Below are 24147 nucleotides of genomic sequence, written 5' to 3'. Positions count from 1 at the left end.
ATTTTTAATCCTAGCCTTACCATTGGTACAGCAACCTATGCATAAAGAATAATACAACCTGTAGTGTAGAAGTAAACTGATAAAATTTATAGCTCAAAAACACTTTTTATATGTTGCTGCGGTTCATTAGTGTTTTTTGTTTCTCATTTTTCATGTAGATAAGACCCTTTTTTCCCCTGTTTAAATTGATGTACACTAGTAATTTTGGGGTCCTTCATAGCTTGCTGTTCATTGTAATCCAAGGCTCAGTGTTGCCGGGCGTACTTTGACCTATAATTGTTGACTTTTTTATATTTTGTGACTTGTCACTTGGATGGAGAGTTGTCTCATTGGTACTCATACCACATCTTCTTATTTATATTTACCTCTATAGTTAACAGGAACACAATACACATAAAAACTTGACAAAGAATCTCTTTCTGCTTGTCGTTTCCATGGGATCAGCAATCCCCTCTCACCTAAAATGTAAATTTTATAAAAATCAAGAAATAAATATTATAAAATAAGTTATCTCCCTTTAGTGAATTGGACAAGGAATCGATTTCTGTTTGTCACATCTATGGAATCAGTAGCCCCCTCTCATCTACAATGTAACTTTAATTAAATATCAGTAAATATAAATATCAAGAAAAAAACATCATAAGTTATGTCCCCTTTTGCAGGCAATACATGTACATTATACAGGAATTACCAATAGTTGGTAGATGTATATGATCATTAATTATTATGAGATACATATGAATATTGTATTTGAAAGTTAACCAAAGAGTTAGATGTGTGTGCTTTTAGGACTTATTTCAGTATATAGATATCTAAAGGAATAAATATGAATTGTAGTTATTCCCCTTTGCCCATATGTTATATGTACTATCTTGTCATGTGAATATTTATTATTTGTTATTACATGTATATGTTGTAGGGTCTTAAATATTGTGTAATAAAAGAAATTAGAACCCTAGATTAGATTACATTGTACTGTGGATTCATTTATTTTCGTGGATACCAATTTTCGTGGATTGAGGAAAACTCACATGTTCGTGGATATTTGATTTCGTGGTCTTGCCGAAGTCTGCGTACAAGCCATGAGAAAATTTGTCATTCGTTGAACATTTAATTTCGTGGTTCAACTGTTCCCACGAAAACCACGAAAATTGGTATCCAACAAATAATAATGAATCCACAGTATTTGTCCAGGAATACCCCGTTACATATTTACATCCTCTGGACTTTTTATTTGATAAGCTGATTTGCTGCATTAGTTTTGGATTTTTATGTATATTGGCCTCAAGTGTCACTGGAGAGACATTTATTGTCGAAATTGGTATAGTTATTTATGTGATTGTCTTACTATAAATCACATGACAACTTTGAATATGCTGTGAGGTTGAGGCTTACTCCATGAAGAAGGCCTGACTGTGACTTTAAGATGATGATCATTAACAGCATGCGAACCATGTTTCTATTCAAAAGCATTGAATTAAAACACGTTACTTTTTCTTTCCCTTTTCCCTTTCAAAATTAAGTTCTAACAAAAACAAAGAATTTTAAAAACATGTACAAACCTTTGATTCCACCATGCTTATCTCCCCCTGTCAACTGGTACAAATTAGTTAAAACTTCATCCCTTGGCTCCTCCTCTGAGTTGGTTAATGGGAATGCTGGGAGATATTTTGTTGGTCGCGGTTCATGGTTTTTTGTACTATCAAACAACAGAATATCATACAGTTTTGGTTTATACTCAAGAATGCCTCCTTTAAGCTTAAAATCATGACTCCCGACATTGTGTCGGGGACGTAGGACAGCAAGTATTACTTCCATGAAATAATAAGTGACTCTGACTGGTCACCAGTTCTATTACTTCCATGTATTTTCAATATTCACAACTATTCATTAGTATGAAGTCGCCTTCTCTTTCCCTTTAAGACATTACATTTTCACATTTTTAATTTTTTAAGAATAAGCAATTATAAAAAAAATGTTTTAAATTTTAAATTTAGCATTGATTTAAAAATGTAAGAAAAACTTTCAAAATATATTCATGCTGTAACCATGGTAACAAAGACTGTTCACAACATAAGAATCCTGGTGTTGACTTTTGTTGTTCCAAATCCAGAGTTTTAAAACTCTTGTAATTTGAATCTTAGTCTTTTCTGTTAAACCTACAAAATATAAATTTGAATACAAAAAATGTGCATGAATAATCAGGATGTTTTTTAAATCAACTGAATTGATTGGTCTTTTATTAGTTATTCTTTTTATTACATTGGCAAATGGCTTTTTTAAAGAAATTAATGTAAAACATGAACATATAAGGAACTATATCTTTTTTCTAAGCATTCACGATTTGTTTTGATTCGCTGTTATAGACGTCTTGACAACGCCTATATCATTGTTGTAAGACGTCAGAGAGTAAAATAACCATGTTTATTTCACATGTGAAAATATCGGTTTTTATTTCACTGGGAAATCAATATAATTCATCGCAACCAATGTAATAATTATATCTATTTATGCATTGAATTTTGTTGTAAACTTATTGAATGTTGACCTCAGTCTTAAAATAAATACATGTACATGAATTGTTTATAAGTTGTTAATTATGTTAATGGTTTTGAACAAGTTTTTAGTTATTTGCCAGTAACTGTCAGTACTCTCAAGTCTGTAAGCATGGTAAGTAGTCTTGTTTTAGTAGTAGGGATGAAAAATTAATGTAACATGTCTGATCTGTGTATTTGTTAGTATCTTTTCCGCTTTGTATGAATCTAATGAGTTAAGCCCTTCTCAACTGACTTTTATAGTTGGATAAAATGTTGTACTATTCCACGTTACCACTAACTGATGTTAGGGGAGAGTTCGGCTCTTGCAAGCATGTAACAATGTCACATTCAGTACATGTATGTAAAATTGAGAATGGAAATGGGGAAGGTATCAAAGAGGCAACAACCCAACCATAGAAAAAACAACAGCAGAAGATCACCAACAGGTCTTCAATGTAACGAGAAACTCTCACACCCGGAGGTGTCTGTCACAAGTCAAGTGTATAATTAAGTGGTTGATGATAGTTGCTGTGTTTATCATACATGTATGTGTGTGTTTTCTTTCTATTTTTTGTACATAAATCAGGCTGTCAGTCTTCTTGTTTGAATTGTTTTACATCTGTCATTTTGTGGCCCTTTATAGCTGAATATGCATTGAGTATAGACTTTAATGAAATAAGAAGATGTGGTATGTGCCAATCAGACAACTCTCCACAAACGACCAAGAGACACAGACATTAACAGCTATAGGTCAAGGTACAGCCTTTAACAATGAGAAAGCCCATATTGCAAAGTCAGCTATAACAGGCCTCAAAATCACCAGTGTAAAACAATTCAAACCAGAAAACTGTCATTCAATATACATGTATGAGGGTGGTAATGGGGGTACCTTCATTACAAATTATGGTAAAAATTCTTGCTGAATGATGTGAATGGTAATTTTTGGTGCACGACGACAAAATATACACTGCCTTTAAGACAATATACATGTGTAACAATAGACTGAATTTAAAATTTAAATTTTTAATGATAATAACTATCAATGACTATTTGAGACCTCAGACTTTATATAAACCAAATATAAGATAATTTGACGAACATAAGTAAAATCTTAACCAATTTGACACTAAAGTTTGACACCTGATGGTATTATTACCTTTATATAGAATCTGGGTCCGTTCAACCTGATTCACCCTAGTAACCTGTTCGCCCTGATACTTGTTTGCCCAGGGTCCATTCACCCAGATTATTATTTAGTTTCTAATTGTTAAAATTGAGAATGGAAATGGGGAATGTGTCAAAGAGACAACAACCTGACCAAATAAAAAAACACAACAGCAGAAGGTCACCAACAGGTCTTCAATGTAGCGAGAAATTCCCACACTGTTGTCTAGTTGCATAATGTTTATTATTTGAACAAATAATGTTAAAGTTTGTTTAAAAAATTGCCTGAATATTTAATTGTATTGCCGAAACCATGGAAACCAAATTTATTAGTTTCCTGTTGATTTGCATAGTAGTCTGTAGCAATTACTGGAATACAATGATATTATCTTTATTGACATTTGTTAACAAAATAAGACACCTTATCGCTATTTGTCAGCCATTACTGGATATCACACACTCTGGTTCCTGTAAAATTTTGACGTCATAAAACAAAACATCTGACGCCACAATGGAAAAGTGATTATTGTCTGCGTCAAAAGGTTAAGCGCCGGGTCGGGCGGCTGAGTAGGCTAATAGTGATAAGGTGTATTGTATTCAGTCAATTTATGCCTAGTATAACTGAGGCTAAAAATAAATGAACTTGTAAATCCTTTTCATGCATTTTGTAACAGTTCGTACATTATCTATATATTCATTGTTTTTATTAATTCCAAGCTGGCTATACATGTATATATGCTAGTTCATCAAAACAAAACGTTTGTATTTATTATTAAACCATCAAAAGACAAGTATAACAACAAGAATTATTATGTCAATAAACAAATAATAATCCTTAACAAGCCACCAACTTTTAAATATTTCCATGTTTACATAAAATTCAAAAATATATATACAGTAATTTTATTCAACTTCAATGGTCTGAATATTAATATATATTTTTTATAAGTAGGGCAAACAGACTCAGGGTGAACAGACCCAGGGCGAACATGTTATTAGGGCAAACAAACCTGATACCGACACTGGTATAAATGACTGTTATACTGAGTTAAATGTACATATGGGATTACCATTGAAGAAAAATATTACATTGTTTAATCCTCAGTCTTTAATTTGAAAGAGAAAAAGCAATGACGAAGAGTTTGCATACATTAAAACATGGACATATGTGTCCCTCCTGCTCGTCTCAATTATTTGGACAAGACTTGAAGTTTAGTAACACTTATTTGTTGGGCAACTGCTTCAGTTTTAACAACCCTGTAAGGTACTATAAGGCCATGTTGTAGGACAGGTAACACACTGTTTACATACACATACAAAAGTCCACATTGGCATAAGGACATTTTTGTGTTGTTGGGTTACTGTCTGGTTGACATGTAGATCCCACCTCATTTTTCTAATTTGTGTATTTTAAAGAATCATGAATTATTTGATATCATGCCGTAGGTTTCATCAAATCATCAAATTACCTGTTTTCGCATTATATACTTATTTTTGAACGAGATCCTATCAAGAAATGACAAATGTAAGTTAGATAAAAATATAAAACAACAAATTTTTTAAACAGGAAGTGAGTCTAAACAATAGGGATCTTCTCAAAATATTACAATACCAATCTATACTTTCTCGTATTATTCAAATTATTCAAATTTTCAGAAAACAACCTGAGAAAATCAAGATACTAATGCTAAAAAAATATGTTTGAATAATTATGGATGTAAATTTAACTTTGGTCCATTTGTTACTTGTGTTAGAAATTTTATAAAATGACAGGTCCTTGGGTAACTTCCGGTAAAAACAAAAACACATGATTTTCGAAGCTGTCAGAAAAAAACCCATCTAAATGAGAGTCAACAAATTGTCACACATATTTTATTCGACGAAATTAGTTTTTATCCAATGAAAGATAGAGTTCTGCAAAGAATCAATCAGCTTCACAAAATCAAGTGCTCAACATGATCAGGTGATGTAATTAAAAACTTCCTTTAACCTGTTAACATGTTTAATTAGAATCATATGACATTTATCAAGCAATCTGTAAATTGTAATCAAGGATTTGTTCTACACAAATCATTGCTGTAAGTAAAAAATGATTGCTTTGTAATTTTTTTCAAGTTTTTCAGCACATTTTACATATATGCCAGTGGCGGATTTACCGGGGGGGGCACAGGGGGCACGTGCCCCCCCAGTTCAGGTCACCAAAAAAAAATTCTAACATATAAAAATGATAATTGTATTGCTAATGAAACTTCTTATCAAGTGCGGAAATTGTCCCAGCTTGAATAGACTTCTTAATTAATACCAGCGTCCACATGCGTGATTTATGACAACTTATCGGTGGGTATGTAAATATTGACACCTGTGTGTAATTTCTCTATGCAAAAGCTTTTATGTAAAATACATTTACATGTTTATTGGGATAGTACACAAATGCATTGGTTTATAATACAATACCGATTAAGATCGTTTACCTGGTGAAACTTCTGATTTGTGTATTTGAAGAATAGGTATATGTTTAATGTCGATAATGTTGTTTACATCTATTTTGGGGTATCTCTTCATTCCAAAATACAGTACTCACAATAACATTTCCTATAAATGTACGTTTTTTTCAAGACTCTTTTAGTGAATTTATTCAGCAACAAATTAAACTATTTATTTTTTTATAACTTACAAGATTTGTTTTTTACACGGAATGTCATATTTCATTCCCCTCTTATTTTCAAGGGAAATCAACAGTTTGTTCTACTCCCCCCTTTCCCTAATGCTTTCCGCGGTCAAGGAAATGAATTGACATCTCTTAATAAATAATCATTAATAAAATGCTGTTTGATTTTCGTTAAAATTTACTTTGTACCAGAATTGAGGACTTATGCATTTCTGTAAAGTCCATGCATGCAGTTATATTTGTTTTTATTTTTCTTGTTTCAATTACCGTGTACATGTATGAGGCTATGCAAAAGCCCCCCATTTATAAGGATATGCAGGTGTTTTACAGATATTTGAATAATGTGCAAAATGTTAGTCTGGAAACGATTCCAAAAAAATAAAGATTAAAGAATACAAAGCTGATGAAATATAAAGAAGATATTGTTGATTGTTGCATAAATGTTAAACGACCAGTGGCAAATATTTGATAAATGTTTAGATCGAGTATAATAAAGATCAATTGGCAGGAAATAAAGAATAAAGTATAAATGTAAAAATAATAAAACATAAAAATATGATGATCTGACCCCCCCCCCCCCCCCAAAAAAAAACACAACAACAACAAACAAAACAAACCCAACAACAAACCTAACAACCATTCAAATTCGCATGTTTTTATATACATTGTATCTCTAAAAAAGAAAAAAGGTTCATGGTGCCCCCCCAGACATCAAGGTCCTGGATCCGCCCCTGTATGCTAAATGCTCTGAATTGTTGAACTGAAAAGACCTGAAAGTATACGGCTAAAATTATTCAAATTGCAACAACTTTTTTATTATTGGATGGAATTTCTTCAAGTTGGAATTTAATCAATTGTTAATAGCCATATTTCATTAAAATTTAAATTTTTTAAATTAAAAACAAAATTTTGATGCCAATAGTTGGACCTGAAGGGAGAAATGAAAAGACCTGAAGGGACCTGAAAATCTATGGTCGGAATAATTCTAACTTCAATAACTTTTTTAATATACAGTGGATATCTTTCAACTTTTGTTTTTGTGAAACAAAAAGTTCAATATAATGATAATATAAAAAAAATACATGAAAAATATCGTGTGGGTGTCAAAACTCTGACCTGAACGTAAATTCAAAAATCTAAATGTGCCTAAAATTCCGCTATTTTTTTTTAAAAGAAAATAATAAACAGAAACGAAAAATATGGTTGTTAACATTTCATGTTCGGTGTCATTTGTTCTCTTTTGGAAAACTGTCTCATTGGGATCACACTTTCTTTCGGTCACCCTTCCTTCTAATTTTTATTGACGGAAGATACTAATATGATACGCAAAACTGATACAAAAAAGACGGGAGATACCAAAGAATAATCAAAACTCACGTGTCAAAACTCATAAGTCAAAGGGTGTCTTCCTGGAATGCCAACATTTTATATGTTACCTATTCCTTGAATGCCAACAAAAATATTTCAATAGATGTTTATATAAAAACAATAAGTGTTTTTATTACTATTTAAATGATTTTCTTGGTATTTAAATGTAAAAGTTAATTAGAGAACTTGATAAAACATCTTATCAGTTTTTTATAAGAATATATAGCAGATTTGGGGGTTAAAATTATCATGAATTCTAAAGAAATAAAGAAAATAAAAATATTTTTATTACTTTTTATTAAAAAAATAAATAATTTGGGAATGAAAATGATTCTCAGAATAAGATATTTTTAAAAAAAATATTAAAGATATTCTAGTTAAATACAATTATTTCAAACTAAAAAAAAGATATAAGAAATTTAACTAAATCCATATCATATTGAATTTTTTATTAGTAATTATAAATTGTATTAAGTTTTTATTTGAACAATTAATTAAATTTTTCACTTGAAATAGACTGTTAAATGAAAATTGCTTGTATAAAATATTCAACAATATTCAAATATGAAGAATTATAGTGCTTTTTTTATCTGCTTATATGTTTACTTATGTTATATGTATTGTTGGCAAACAAATAATATATTTTTCCAAATTTTCTTCTTGTTATACTGCTAGAATTATACAAAGTTTCGAGAAATTCCATCATCTAAAATAGGAGAATATTACAGCACACAAACCTATAAAAATATTGAAAAAGCTTCAAAGTCCAAAGACTTGGTGTTACAACAATTTCAAAGTTTTATACTTGGAAAAGAGCATATTGGTTTAAGCAGTTACAGCAAAATCTGAATTTTCAACAATTTTACAAACATGGATATCACCTGGAATTTACCTTTCTGTTTAATTAGAAGGATTGTTTTGAAAAGCATCCACGTTTGTTGTGATAACTTCTTGCACCTATTCCTCGAATGCCAACATAATTTTACACGTAAATTGTCCGTAGATCAAAGGATGTTGGCATTCAAGGAATAAACCAGTCAAAGAGACATGATTTACCATAGAAATAAATAATTAAGAAAAAGATTTGGTGTCTTTAAACTATGATAACCCCATCACAATCGTTGTGTGTGTGTCCCAAGTCTGGAACCTGCACTTTGTGACAAATGTCGGACCTGCTGGATGAAAAATAAAGTCCTGAATGAACCTGTGTATATATAGTTAATTCAACATAGCTTATAAAACATTTGCATTTTCATTCAAGAAGAGTCAAAAGCAACTTAAATTGTGATAAAAATATCTAATTTTAACGATAATCCAATTAAAAGATTAAAGTGAAATGTTTATTTAGATTAATGATCCAATTATCACCTAATATCAATACAAGGTGTAAATTAAAACTGGCACACGTTATGTAATTAAAAATTCCAATGGACGAACACACGTCTTTAAATTACATATTTGGTTCATGGGGTAGCAATACTATTATTTTTATTTTATAAATAAAACAGTTTAAGATATATATATTAATGCAGTATAAGCAAGTTGAATAAGTTTGAATAATTTCACCGGGCAATCTTCTTTTTCTCTTTAGGTTTAGGATTCATCATCAACAAGGTATTTTGTATTCAAATATGTTCCTGTATAAATATAAAGTCATTCTTTCTCTTCAATGGACACTTGTCTAAAATTAAAACAAATAGAAAAGACAATGCTGTGCGAGTTTAAATACATCTACCCCTATGATCCTGTTATTCATGTCTTTTATTTCCCCGACAAGGTCCAAATTTTGTAGCTCAACCATTATATTTTCGATAAAATTCTTTATCATTTTAATGATAAATTATACCTTTCCTATAACAAAATTCATACTTCAAGGAGATTGATTGAAAACAGTTAAAGATTTTGAATAAATTTGACCACAGTCTTTTCAAGCAAATTTATGTTATTTAATTTTCCGTTCAGGTCCGAGTTTTCAACGATATTTTTCATATCTTTTTTCTTAATTTTATCATTATACTGAATTTTTAGTTTCACAAAATCTAAAGTTGAAAGATAACCATTCAATATTAAAAAAGTTATTGAAGTTAGAATTAGTCCGAACATAGATTTTCAGGTCCCTTCAGGTCTTTTCATTTCTCCCTTCAGGTCCAACTTTTGGCATCAAAATTTTGTTTTTAATTTATTTTTTTTAAATTTTAATGAAATGTGGATATTGACAATTAATAAAATTCCAACTTGAAGAAATTCCATCCAATAATAAAAAAGTTGTTGCAATTTGAATAATTTTAGTCGTATACTTTCAGGTCTTTTCAGGTCTTTTCAGGTCTTTTCAGGTCTTTTCAGGTCCACTTTCAGGTCTTTAGTGTAACCCGTTGAACGGTCTAATTTGGGAAACTGGATTAGTAATGCACCCATCTGGCATTGTGAGTTGTTTTTCATTAAAGAGTTACACTGGTCAACTCATGGACATTCCATCTGTTGAAATTCACCAATCAATTGGTTATGACGTTAGGGTAGAAATGCCCTTTACTGTCAGGCTTTTTATGGTAATTTTCGGCTACTCCTTAATCGGAGAACATGATTTTATTTGCAAAATCGCATGTCTCCACCGGGACTCGAACCTGGGACATCTGTGTTACAAGGCAGCGTGTTAACCGACTGAGCTAAAGAAGTACTTCCTTTTAGATCAACCGCTTACGGCTGACTAAATATCCACTAAGTTTTCTAAGGGAAGCAATCCCGTCACACTTCTAATAATTATTGTCACAGATATTTTTTTTTTAAAATAGTTAATTTTTTATCGTCTAAAAGAAAATGAACATTTTATAGTTGTTTATCAAAAATTATTGTAAATGTCATTTGGCAAGATTTTTTTTCAGAACTCCCACCCTCCTTACTTGCTTATGTAAATTTTGACATTATAACCATGATAACATAATATAAAAATATTTAGAAGATGTGATATAAAATTGAGAATGGAAATGGGGAATGTGTCAAAGAGACAACAACCCGACCGTAGAAAAAAACAACAGCATAAGGTCACCAACAGGTCTTCAATGTTGCGAGAAATTCCCGCACCCGGAGGCGTCCTTCAGCTGGCCCCTAAACAAATATATACTAGTTCAGTGATAAAGAACGCCATACTTATTTCCAAATTGTACACAAGAAACTAAAATTAAAATAATACAAGACTAACAAAGGTCAGAGGCTCCTGACTTGGGACAGGCGCAAAAATGCGGCGGGGTTAAACATGTTTGTGAGATCTCAACCCTCCCCCTATACCTCTAACCAATGTAGAAAAGTAAACGCATAACAATACGCACATTAAAATTCAGTTCAAGAGAAGTCCGAGTCTGATGTCAGAAGATGTAACCAAAGAAAATAAACAAAATGACAATAATACATAAATAACAACAGACTACTAGCAGTTAACTGACATGCCAGCTCCAGACTTCAATTAAACTGACTGAAAGATTATGATTTCATCATATGAACATCAGGCACAATCCTTCCCGTTAGGGGTTTAGTATTTTACCATCATAACATATATGAGAAGAACATAACCCGTGTCATGCCAACAACTGTTTTTAGAATAAATGTGTTTAGTTCCGACGCAAAGACCTTATCAGTGACTCAATATTAACGCCAAAATATGCAATCTATATGAATGATATGATTGCCAATGAATGAACAATGATGGATGAGACCACTACAACACAGATGTATTTTCACCAAAGTTCAAATATAGTAGATGTAAGCAATTCAAGGCAACCCAACAGCCTTCATAATGAGAAAAAAAGCAAAATGTACAGTTGGCTATAAAAGGTGCTGACATGAAAAAAAAGTGAAATTCAAACATGTCAATGAGGACATAAAACTGACAGCCTAATTAATAACAAAACAGTTTATGTAAAACAAATTATATGAAAGACAAGAACCAACAACAACCAATTGACAACAGGCTTCAGTATCTTTCCTGAATTGTAACAGGCACATTTATCATTTGTGACATAGGAAATTTACAGAAAAGTGCATGAACATGAAAATTTGTCTTTGGGAGTGTCATATATACTTTGACACCTCCAGACTTGTGGTGACAATTTGTAGTGACATAACAATTATAAATCTGGTCAATTTAATGAAGTTATAATTGAAGAAATTTTATTATTAATTTAAAATGTCTTTTAAAAAAAAAAAGACAACTAAAGATTCTATGAGCACTCTTAATTTGTTCAATATTTTTTAAAACTTAATGGCAGGAGATGACATTGATTTCATTTGTCTCTTTCAGGTAAACCATTTACCATGTTGGAAGTTGGAAGTCATGGAAAAACAAATAAGAAGAAACAAATCATGTAGTGCTAGTATTGTAAATAAGAGTGACATTTTTCGGGAAAGCCTGTTTCAAACATAGATAACATATGTCTACGTTAGGAAATATCATTCCAGAAAAAAGTTTGGTAGACAGAAAGAGATCAAATTTTACAAAATCTCTAGATCTTGGTGGTGTACAGTCTATTGATTGTGGAGGTCCAAAAGATCGTGAGGACATCGAAGACTTTAGTAAATCTGTTCATGTTCTAAGACAAAATGATGGTAAATACAAAATTCACAACAATCAGAAAACTCCTGTTGATAAAAGCACTCACAGCAAGACTGTTAAGACTTCACTAAGACAGTATTTTCAATGGTTAAAAGGAGTGAAATTGTCAAAAGATAAAAAGAAACTAAAAACAAATCAAGAGCATGCAAATTGTAATGAAACTAATTCTAGTTGCTCATTAGTGATTGGTGGAAATTTGGAAACTGGAGAGCAGTGTACATGCTCAAAGTTTCATTACCACACGTTTCAAAATCGAACTTTTTTCTTGCCAGTAGAAATATCGGAAAATACTGAAAAACATTTTGCATCTAGAGTAGAATTCGTTGAAGCAAACCAAAGATATTTGAATGTTTGCAATACGTTTTGGCGTCCAGCACTATCATTAAACCAACAGCGTTTCTCTAATCGTAAAATTGGTATTGGAAATCTCATTGAATTTGAATCTCTATGGCCAGAAGAGTCCAGTCTGAAATCTTTGTTAACAGATGGATTACAGAATACAGCATTATGTGACGCCATATCTGAGCTAGCTTTGCTGGCTGTTGTTTGTGGTCCTGTTCAATTACTAGAATCTCTTATTAGCTCGTCTCTTGTTAGTAAGTATTAATTCAGTGTATAAGATACAGTAAAAGTAAGGAAATTCAGTGAAAAAATACTCTTATATATATTGGTAAATTTTCAAAATGAACTCTGTTGATTTAGTGGTGAATAATTGCAATTACCACTAAAAATTCTTTCTGTTTTAGCCAAAAATATACATGTATATATATATATATAAAATTTAAATTGTTTGATGTTGCCTACTTGCAAACCTAGATAATTTGACTCAAAGCAGCCTACCAGACAAAAATTGTGACAAATCATTTCAACATTTTTGTTTAAAGACTTTTTCCTACTTAAACATTAACTTCTTGTCTTATTGATAAATGTCTTCATCCAAAACAAATTATATATAATCCCTCACTACCTACATGACCTACCCATTAATATATATAAAGAATTTGTTAGAAGGGGCCTTTAAGAGCTCTTTCAATTCTGTTTCACCTTGTTCAACATGTATTCACTGAACACCAGCAAGAACTTATAATTTGATTCACCTTGTGTGTACTTTTAAGTTAAAAATGCATTTTCTTATTTTGTTTGTTTGCCACAAAAAGAAAAAAGTTTAAAGTTTATGGTTTTTCCACATTAAGACATTAAGATGGGAACTTATATAATTAGCTCTGAATGTTTACACAAAAATTCTCAAATAATTCAAAATTTTAAGAATACCTCACCTTAATACAGCTATTGGTAATACTTTTATGTCAAGTCAAGATATTTGATTTTGTGATTTTTGTATTCAATATATTGCAGGAAAGTTTTGACTGTTGCACTCTTAATTTCAACATTACTTCTCTAAATTGGTAACAACTTAAAATATTAATCCTGTACTAACCTCTCTCTTTTAATATCTGTTTTAAAGGACTAGATTGTCATTTGGAAGATGGACAAGGATTACTACACTATGCCTGTTTAATGAGGAGACCACAGTTGATTACCTATCTAACCAAATCTGGAATAATGCCTGAACTCCCTGATAGGAGAGGTAACTATAACATTTGGACTTTGAACTAAATACATTTATTTTTTATTACTATGTAAATTCATTGTACCTTGTGTATCAAGAATGAAAAAAAACATCATAAATCCAAGATATTAAAATATTTTAATTTGCTGTAACTTTTAACTTTTGTTCAAAGAAAATTTTCTAAAGATATACATTGTAATTTTTCTAAAACCTAACTAATTCATAAGTTCTTAGCACAGATAATTCTTTTTTCAATCTTATAAAAAAATACAGATTCTGTTTCAATGCTAACCTTGCTTTATACAAGTATATGATTTACATTCAGTTCTACTTTCTGTTCTTGTAATATGATTACATCAGCCAATCAAATTTCAGCTTTTAAATTTTTGACGGTATATATGTATTATAAGGATAAAACCAGAGGAATCCTAAAGCTTTATATATAAAACAGAAAGTAGAACAAAACCTTGTTAAATCCTTGTAAGTGATGCATGGACACAGGATTTGTATTCCAAATTGATTGAGCCTTTTTTCTGAATTCTATTCAGTGCACATAATTATGGTCAGAATGGAATGGTAACTTATTGATTTCAATATTAAAGGTGGTACCAAACGCCTTGAATAAAACTGATTTTCATAAAATTTGGAAGAAATATTTACTTTCATTCTTTGACAGGAATTGAAAAATTGAAAAAAAAAACTTTATCTGAATCATTTTATGGAAAAAATTGCAGTTTGACAAACTCTAATAATTTTAATCATTGATATATGCTTAAGATTAGAATGTGATTAAAACCTTCAGCTGAGTATTACAGAGTTATCTCCCTATAGTGTAATATAACACCTTCATTGCATTGCTTCAATCATGAATAAAAATAGTGTTTTATGTTTTAGGATATACAGCTGATGAAACATGTTTTTGTCCAAAGATTTGGAGGCACCTACCAAATAAATACCACATCAACACAAGTGTTTGTCCATCTTATGAGACTTTGATTGTTCCCAGTTTCCATGATAAATCAGTGCTTTTCAGAATGGCTCAAATGACAGGAAATGTTTACGAAATACAAATGAATCTACAGGTATGATTACAGGGCTTTCAAATCTTATGTTATAAACAGGAGGAGGGGGATTCTAATTATACAAAAGTAGTAATCCATTAGAAGAAGATCTTGAACAAAGTAATTATAGTTGGTTATCTTGTATAAACCAAAATATTACATTTTTGGCCAAAAAAATAACAAATTTGCTTGGAGTGTTAAACATTATAAGTTATATGGTACGCTACTGACCCCATACGGATCCATAGAGGGTTAGTAAAATCCATAGGGGTGAGGCGGGAGGCCGAGTCCCCTTTGAACTTTATTCACCCTCTATGCATCCATAGGGGGTCAGTAGTTAACCGTAAAACGAATTTATCGGACGCTGGACTTTTTCTGCAGCGTTTTAGTGAAAAATAAAAAATGAAACACAACAACATTTATAGATGACGTCGCCATAAACGCGTCATAAACTCCATAAGAAACTTTCTAACCCCATACGGTTTCATAGGGGGTCACCACGTGATGGCGTTCAACCAATCACAACGTTATATTTCATCTGTGGTCCAATAAACTTATTTTTCTGCCCTTTCCAAGACCTTGATTTATGAGTCTTTTGTGAAAGATATGTTTTTTCTTATATTTATTGTGTTGTATGGTTGCATTCTCATTAATAGATAAAGAAATTCTATTACTGATCAAGGTTTGTATGAGATAGTTTTATCACATTATGCCTGATTTTTATCAAATTGAACTTGATCTTTCTTGTGTTTTTAACCATGTAATTTTACTTGCAGACTTTAAACTTTAATGTGAATACAGAATGTAATACAGATGGAGATTTCTTGATCCATGTAGCTGTAAGGGGAGGTAATATTGTTCCCGTAATTCATGTTTGAAATAATTGAGTTCATTATGCAATGACTTAATGTGGTACCTAACACTACAGGGAGATAACTCTGTAAAATCAGCTAAATGTTTTTTTAATTACATTGGGTTGTTAAGGGAATATTTAGCTTCTCAATGATCAAAATTAGTGTTTTTCAAACTGCTATATAACCAGTGTAATTTTTCTGATAAATTGGTTGGTTCAAATTTTTTAAATTTTTTATATTTTTCTCAAAGGGTCAAAGTAAATACTTTGTTAATTTTTTTGAAAATTAATTGAGCCAAATTAATTTTAGTGAAAGTGTTGGGTACCACCTTAAATTATCATAAAAAAAGCTAATGGTTAAATTGAGAATGAAAATAGGGAATGTGTCAAGGAGACACCAAAGCAAGTCAATTGCATAAAACACCAATGGGTCTTTAACACAGCGAGAAAATCCTGCACCTACAGATAGGCTTTAGATGGCCCCTGAACCAAATTGGATAATAGTTCAGCAAAAAAAGTGGGTCACACTTAACTCTAAAACATATAAATGATGATGAAACTATATGAAATAAAAGTTCAAATGTCAAGGATGTTTGCAATTATAGGTCAAATTAAGACCTTCAACAATTAAAAAAAACCCATACAGTTTAGTAAGTTATAAAAGCTTCAGCAAAGAAAATTTGAAACATTTAAAATGAGAAAAATTGGTCAAACTTATAACAATTTAATTTACAAAAAAAGATACAACCACTGATTTTCAGGCTCCTGACTTTGGATAGGAGCATTAAGAATGTGGCAACGTAAAACATGCTTTGGAAATCTCAACCCTACACTTGTCAATACATATATGTACATACATCACATAAATTAAATAAATGTATTTGCCTTGAATTTATAAGGCTGCACGTCTACTATACGTGTATTGAAAGATGTATGCATATTCATGAGTTTGCTTATGCATATTCATTAGTTTGCCTTTTAAGACTTGCTGCATCAAACATCAGTGACTGATCTCATTGCCTGATACATGTATCTCTTATCTTTATCTACTTGTTCTTCTCTACAAACTGAAAATTTGAAGGACAAATCACTGTTGACTGCTTGTTTGTCCTTTTATGGCCCATTTATAGGCATTATGTTTTCTGGTTCTGTGTATCCGTTCGTCTGTTTGTTTCATCTTTTGTCAGTCTGTTGGTCTGTCTGTTACTCTTCAGGTTAAAGTTTTTAGTCAAGGTACATTTGCTGTTTACTGTGAAAGTTCTTTAATTCGTGGGTATTAATTTTCGTGGTTTGATCAATATTTACATGTTCGTGGGTTTTTAAATTCGTGGATTTTTGTTTTCTTGAAGAAAAAAAATTGAAAAATTATAAAAAAAGAAGGTTACCAATAGTGTGGATTGAAGAAAATTGCAAAGTAAACATTGATCGTGTAAATCGTAGTGATAACACTTATTAATCCATGATAAAGTGATCAACGGATTAAATACCATCAAAGGTATTAATGAGGCCATAAACATGTCACCTTAAGAAAACAGTAACATAAACAAATGTCATAAACGTATATTGAATTGTGAAATAGTTGTTATCAAAATCAAGCCCAGCATGAAATTATTATTTCCCATATGTACGAGAACTATGAGGATATAAAATGAACACTTTATCATACTAGCATATCAATACCGAAAATCTGACTTTTATCGACCAAATTATTTTTTATGAGACTTAAAAGATCAATAGTTGTGCAGTTAAGATTATTAAAGATTAAATGGGTATAATCTTGCATGCGGTTGTAGTTCTGTGACTGCCATTAAAGTATTCTCAGATTTGGCGTTATCCAATATATTCTCCAGATCATATCAGTATTCAAACCTCCGATGGGGATCTGTCAGTGTCTTGATTTGGATAATGGTTGTTTTATTTCGTTGGACACTTAAATTCGTGGATAAAGTCATCCACGAAAACCACGAAAATTGGTACCCCACGAATAAAAGTACTTTCACAGTATGAAGTTGAAGTCCAATCACTTTGAAACTTAGTATACATGATTTTATGAAATGATCTTTCTAATTTAAATGCCAAATTAGAGTTCTAACCCCAATTTCACTGTCCACTTAACATAGAAAATGATAGTGCGATTGGGGCATCCATGTACTAAAGACACATTCTTGTTGAACAATGAAATATGATTAAACTACTGTAAACCAACTTATTGTCGCAAGGAATTTGATTTCAAAATTAACGCAAATATAAATCATCGTGAATATGTAAAACTTGGAATTTTCCTTTTAAAACTTCAAAAGTAAATAAGAAAATTGTGAAATTAAATAGGTTCAAAATTGACTAGAAATGGTAAAGCAGAACAAAGTATCAGCAAAATTAAGTTGCTTTACACTTAATATAAACTATTTTAATACGATCACCATTTTTTTCATTTTCATGTTATGTTTTATTTTAGGACTATGTCAACTACCACTGATTATGACTCTAGTAAGGATACAACATGCTGATATTGAACTCTGTAATTCAAAGGGCATGACCCCACTTATGATTGCAGCTCAATCTGGGAACAGCATATTATGTGATGTAAGTATCTGCAAGTTATGTGCACCATGAGAATCTGTAAAAAATTTAACATTAAAACAAAAAGATGCACATACTTTTGGATAGATAATAACACAGCAATGATAGTCCAATTAAAAACAATATGTATACCGTATTTTGGCATGTATAGTCCGCACTTTTTTTCCTGAAATATGAAGTTTGTACAAGGGGTGCGGACTATACACAACTATAGATGGTTTTAGAAATTTATAAAAAAAAAATATTTTTTTTTTTTTTTTTTTTAATTTCGTTTTTTCTGCATTAATAATGTATATTGGACAATGTCAGTCAGTGTTGTTATTGTTGTTGTTCTATGTTTATAATTTGCAACTCTTTAAATACACTTGAAGGCCACTTTTTAGCTCACCTGGCCCAAGGGCCAAGTGAGCTTATCTCACTTGGCGTCAGGCGTCCAGCGTCGTCCGTTGTCGTCGTTAACTTTTACAAAAATCTTCTCCTCTGAAACTGCTGGGCCAAATTAATGCAAACTTCGCCATAATCATCATTGGGGTATCTAGTTTAAAAATTGTGTGGCGTGACCCCGCCAACCAACCAAGATGGCCGCCATGGCTAAAAATAGAACATAGGGGTAAAATGCAGTTTTTGGCTTATAACTCAAAAACCAAACCATTTAGAGCAAATCTGACATGGGGTTAAAATGTTCATCAGGTCAAGATCTAATTGCCCTGAAATTTTCAGATGAATCGGACAACCCCTTGTTGGGTTGCTGCCTCTGAATTTGTAATTTTAGGGAAATTTTGCTGTTTTTTGTTATTATCTTGAATATTATTATAGATAGAGATAAACTGTAAACAGCAATAATGTTCAGCAAAGTAAGATCTACAAATAAGTCAACATAACCAAAATGGTCAGTTGACCCCTTTAGGAGTTATTGCTCTTTATAGTCAATTTTTAACCATTTTTCGTAAATCTTGGTAATCTTTTACAAAAATCTTCTCCTCTGAAACTATCAGGCCAAAGGACTAGGGGCTATAAGGGCCATTTTTGGCCCCACCCCCAAATTCCATATTATTTGTCATGTTGTAAGTCTATACCATAGACCTTCTGAAAATAATTGAATTTTGGGTCTAGCTCGTTTATTCTGTTGCCTAGCAACCACTAAAATGGCGGAGTTAATCTCATCAAATATGATTATTATACAACTTAAATATAGCTATATTTGAAATTGAACCTGTTTAGCATGTAGTGAACTTTACACTTGTACACTATTTAAATATAACATAATTAATTGCACATTTTTGCCAATTCACTGTTGTTTCTCCCTAGCAACATATCTGTGCCCATGGCAACCGCGATTTGTTTTCTATTTACAAGATTTAATTTTAAATATATTGAAACAGAAAGGCAATTTAAGATGTAAATTGTAAAAAGAAACAAACTCCAAGGTAAATATTAAGGGGGAAAGCAATATTAAAACACCAACAAACAAAACAAAACACTGGGTATGGCTGATATATACAGATTGTGCATCTGATGCTGGGTGGGGTCTCACTTATCAGCTACAAGAAGAATAATATAAAGACAAGACACATTTAGCGCTTAGAAATCTTTATATTGATTATCTTAAATAAATAGATACAGACACATGCATTAAAGGGTGTTTTCAAAAGTCAGTTTATTTCCATGACAGTAGTTATGTTACCGGAAGGGGTTGGGTTTGAAGGGGGGCACTTCTATTTACACCTTTTTAAGCTTGAATAAGTGAAAAGTTGAGAAAACTATCAGATATATATAATATAACTTTTTTTCCTACGCAATTTATGAAAAGGTATATATTTTTAAAATTTAAAACTGGGTAAGGTGACAAAACAGCGGCACCCCTTTTAAACATGTTATTTTTGCGATCTCAAACCCCCTCTCCCTTTACCTCTAGGCAAAGTAGAAAAAAATCAAACGCACAATACAAACAGTAAAATTTACTTAAAAAAAAGTCTGAGTCTGATGACAGATTCAACTACCTTGACCAAACACTTAAACCTGAAGCGAGACAAAAGGACAATTGGACTGACATACGCATGGATGAACAGACGCATAGACCAGAAAACATAATGCCCACAAATGGGGCTTAACAACAAAGCCGGGTCACATTTTAAAATTTACACTTCATTTTTACGCATGATTATAAAACTATTCAAAACATAACCTTTAAAAAGGTAACAGACATATAGAATGCTTACAGACTTCAGGCTCTTGTTTCTACGCATGGAAAGGTCAATTATCCATATAGTACACTAGTAATTTTGGGGCCCTTTATAGCTTGTTGTTCGGTGTGAGCCAAGGCTACGTGTTGAAGGCCGTACTTTAACCTATAATGGTTTACTTTTTAAATTGTTATTTGGATGGAGAGTTGTCTCATTGGCACTCACACCACATCTTCCTATATCTATTTGCAAGTTTACAGATCTTACATTGTTGGGTTGATGTTTAAACGAGTTGTATATACATAATGTACACAGCCATGTATCACCATCACTGCTGGTGATCCAATGAATAAATCTGTTGTAGAGTTGTCACAGGCTCAGGCGTACTTGTATAATAATATATACATGTTTATAAGGATATATGGATAGACTACCTTAGGCCGTTTCCGTTTTTTTACCATCAAATTTTATAGAACATGTTCTCTATGCACATTACCCACAAAGACACATCCAATTGGAATATAGGTAGTTTCATTTTCGAAATAAATCTCGTGTTTCTCACCAATTATGGAAATTTAAGTAAAATACCACAAACACCCCCCCCCCACCCCCCACCCACCCACCCCACCCCCACTTTTCGTTACATAAAGCATAGATCTGACCCTAATACCAGAGAGAGAAGATTGCCCCATTCAAACAACAAATTTATAATTAGCAAAAACATCAGAAATGTACAGATTTTGTTATATTGAAGGTCTATCTAAAATTTCATAATTAAAAAAATTGTCCTCAAAGTTGTAATTGACTCCCTTACACATGAAGTCTATTGCTGTCGATTTTTTTAAAGAAATTAAACTAGATAAACTTACGGAAATATAATTAGGAATACACTTTACATTCATAAACCAAAAAAAAAAAAAACAAGTTTCTATAGGTATAAGAATGTATAAACTAAACTTTGTCAGATGAAAAGGTCAAATTTGGACGGCAAATTTCAGCTTTTTATTGCTCCGCTTGGCTATGAAAAATATAAAATAAACTATCGCACCAACCTTGCACCAAAAAGATTTTTTATCTGAAGTTTGAAATGTATGAACTTGTCAAAATGTTAGAATTTCTAATTGGTGCAAGCATGGTGCGGTGGTCAAAATTTAGAAAAACCATCAAATTTTCGGTATTTTTGCTTATTTTCCCAGTTATGACGTCATTTGCACCTACCATTGTGACGTCATTGAACCTTTTTCAGTTAAATAAAATATTTTTTTTTAAATCATTAACTCATATTCTAATAATTTATGGAGAAAAATCTGCTCTGTTAGAATTTTTATTATCTTGTAAATCTGGGGCCATTTTAGGCCATTAAAGCCCCTACTCCAAAGTTTAAACAAACTTGGCCTCAATCATCATTTGGGTATCTAGTTTAAAAACTGTGTGGCGTGACCCGGCCAACCAACCTAGATGGCCGCCATGGCTAAAAATAGAACATAGGGGTAAAATGCAGTTTTTGGCTTATAACTCAAAAACCAATTCATTTAGAGCAAATCTAACAGGGAGTAAAATTGTTTATCAGGTCAAGATCTATCTGCCATGAAATTTTCAGATGGATCGGACAAAGTGCTGTTAGATTGCTGCCCCTGAATTAGTCATTTTAAGGAAATTTTGCCTTTTTTGTTATTATCTTGAATATTATTATAGATAGAGATAAACTGTAAAGAGCAACAATGTACAGCAAAGTAAGACCTTAAAATAAGTCAACATGACCTAAATGGTCAATTGACCCCATAAGGAGTTATTGCCCTTTATAGTCAATTTTTAACAATTTTCATCAAATTTGTAAATTTTAACTAACATTTTCGACTGAAACTCTTAGGCCAAGTTCAATATAGATAGAATGATTGTAAGCAGCAAGAATGTTCAGTAAAGTAAGATGTTCAAACACATCACCATCACCAAAACACAATCTTGTCATTAATTCAAATGCGTCCTTTGTTTAATATTCATATAGACCAAGGTGAGCGACACAGGCTCTTTGGAGCCTCTAGTTTTTATAGTTACTGTTTTGATGCATGACATAAGAATTTATCAAAGTAGGAAGGTCTTGTGTCACATTGGAAAGGCTGAAAATAATGAAGGTTATACATTTTTTGTAATAGTAATCTTTGAAATAGACTATTATCTGGATTTTTGAAAGAAAAATATGTTATTGACTTGGGGATGTAGGGCGGGCAGGAGAGAGGCTGCTAAACAGAGTCCATTCATTAACACAAAAACACTTTGACCAAATTTTCAAATTTATTTCAAGTATGCTTCAGGCTCAAACCATGTATTAAAACTGTTGTTTATTTACAACAAAATCATCAGAAAACAGTTTTTAAAGCAATTGCTTTCATGCCGTCGCGTATGGCCATCTTTGTGACCCAGATCAGAGACTCCGCCCAGATCAAGCCATAGTATTTTGTTAAACAGGCTCCTGGTCTGTCATTCTTAAACACCTGTGTATGTTTTCTAATGCAATACATAGCTTGAAACTTTTGAAAAACGTTAGTGGATTTAAGAAGTTTCAGCATACGTTCTTGTAGATGTATTTTTGTATTTAGGGGGACAACCGTTTGACTATCAAAAAACATAGACGTCCGAGTGAAAAAAAATGCATTTTTATACTTGCGATTCCGTTTTCCGTTCGTACGATGTTTCAACAAAATATGGAATCATTTCAGTTGTTGATTTAGTATTGAAAATTTGACTGAATTATCTTTTATAATATACGGTTTTATATGTTTAATTGGTGTTCTTTTAAGAAAGAGGTCAGGTGCTCTTGTTCATTCATAAAATTGTCGTTCATTCATAAATTTATCGTAAAATCAAAATCACTACACAGGTTATCAGGTTATACGTAGTGTCAAATGATTACCTGTAATCTAAAAATAGACAAAGTTAACTGACCTACTTTGTTGATTTGTTTGCGCAAATAATTTAGAGGAACGAAACCCTTGTTAAAAACACACAACAATAAGTTTGTTTTCCTTTTTTGCCATAACTCCGTAAGATTTATCGATCACCTTACTAATGAAATGGACCCGTCCAAACGTGATAGATGCCAAGTACAGATGAAGAGATATTTACAATTTGGAATTTTCTAGTTTCATAGATTAAAAAAAGTACATCCTTTTTGGATATCATATTCAAAACTGGGTATGCATGACAAATGATGAAACCATTATCCTAGTCTTTCCAATGAACGAGTCTACTACGTTTGTTGACCCTCTACGGTCCACCGTGTTTGCAATTTTATTTCACATGAATTCGAAATATTGAAGATCATTTTCACAATGTTTCCTGAAAATTGGATAAATATCAAAGCAACTTAGAGCTGTTTGTTCTTGTTCGTATAATGACGATTTAATGTCATGTTTGTCTGTGATGGCCCCTCTTTTCGGGATTGCACGATAATTATAGTTATCTCGTTCCCCATGAGGATGACACATATCAACTGAGCAATAATGTTTGGGACTTAGTTTTTAAGAAATGATGACAAAGTAACATTATGAAAATATTTTTAG

At 31.7% G+C, this 24147-nt stretch overlaps 2 protein-coding genes across 3 annotated transcripts in view; one reads left to right on the top strand and one right to left on the bottom strand.

The window, feature by feature from the left end:
- LOC134694915 (krev interaction trapped protein 1-like) overlaps nt 1-5288 on the bottom strand; it is a 57621-nt gene extending 52333 nt beyond the window's left edge. For both annotated transcript variants that reach the window (XM_063556025.1, XM_063556024.1), the window contains exons 1-3: nt 5171-5288; nt 1563-2159; nt 366-458 (exon numbers count right to left, since the gene is read on the bottom strand). In XM_063556025.1, coding sequence (XP_063412095.1) covers nt 366-458; nt 1563-1818 — 349 coding nt within the window. In that variant the 5' untranslated portion in view covers nt 1819-2159; nt 5171-5288. The remainder of the gene's footprint in view (nt 1-365; nt 459-1562; nt 2160-5170) is intronic.
- A 204-nt stretch (nt 5289-5492) lies between these two features.
- Nucleotides 5493-24147, top strand: part of LOC134695075 (serine/threonine-protein phosphatase 6 regulatory ankyrin repeat subunit B-like) — a 40217-nt gene continuing 21562 nt past the window's right edge. Inside the window, exons 1-6 of the mRNA XM_063556267.1 lie at nt 5493-5664; nt 12029-12936; nt 13806-13928; nt 14805-14992; nt 15748-15820; nt 18280-18407. Of these exons, the coding sequence (XP_063412337.1) occupies nt 12159-12936; nt 13806-13928; nt 14805-14992; nt 15748-15820; nt 18280-18407 (1290 nt within the window). The 5' untranslated portion in view covers nt 5493-5664; nt 12029-12158. The remainder of the gene's footprint in view (nt 5665-12028; nt 12937-13805; nt 13929-14804; nt 14993-15747; nt 15821-18279; nt 18408-24147) is intronic.

The sequence above is a fragment of the Mytilus trossulus genome, chromosome 13 (genome assembly GCF_036588685.1).
Source record: "Mytilus trossulus isolate FHL-02 chromosome 13, PNRI_Mtr1.1.1.hap1, whole genome shotgun sequence".
Classification (NCBI taxonomy): domain Eukaryota; kingdom Metazoa; phylum Mollusca; class Bivalvia; order Mytilida; family Mytilidae; genus Mytilus; species Mytilus trossulus.
The sequence above is the reverse complement of the archived record's forward strand: the minus strand, read 5'-3'. Positions and strand labels throughout refer to the sequence as shown.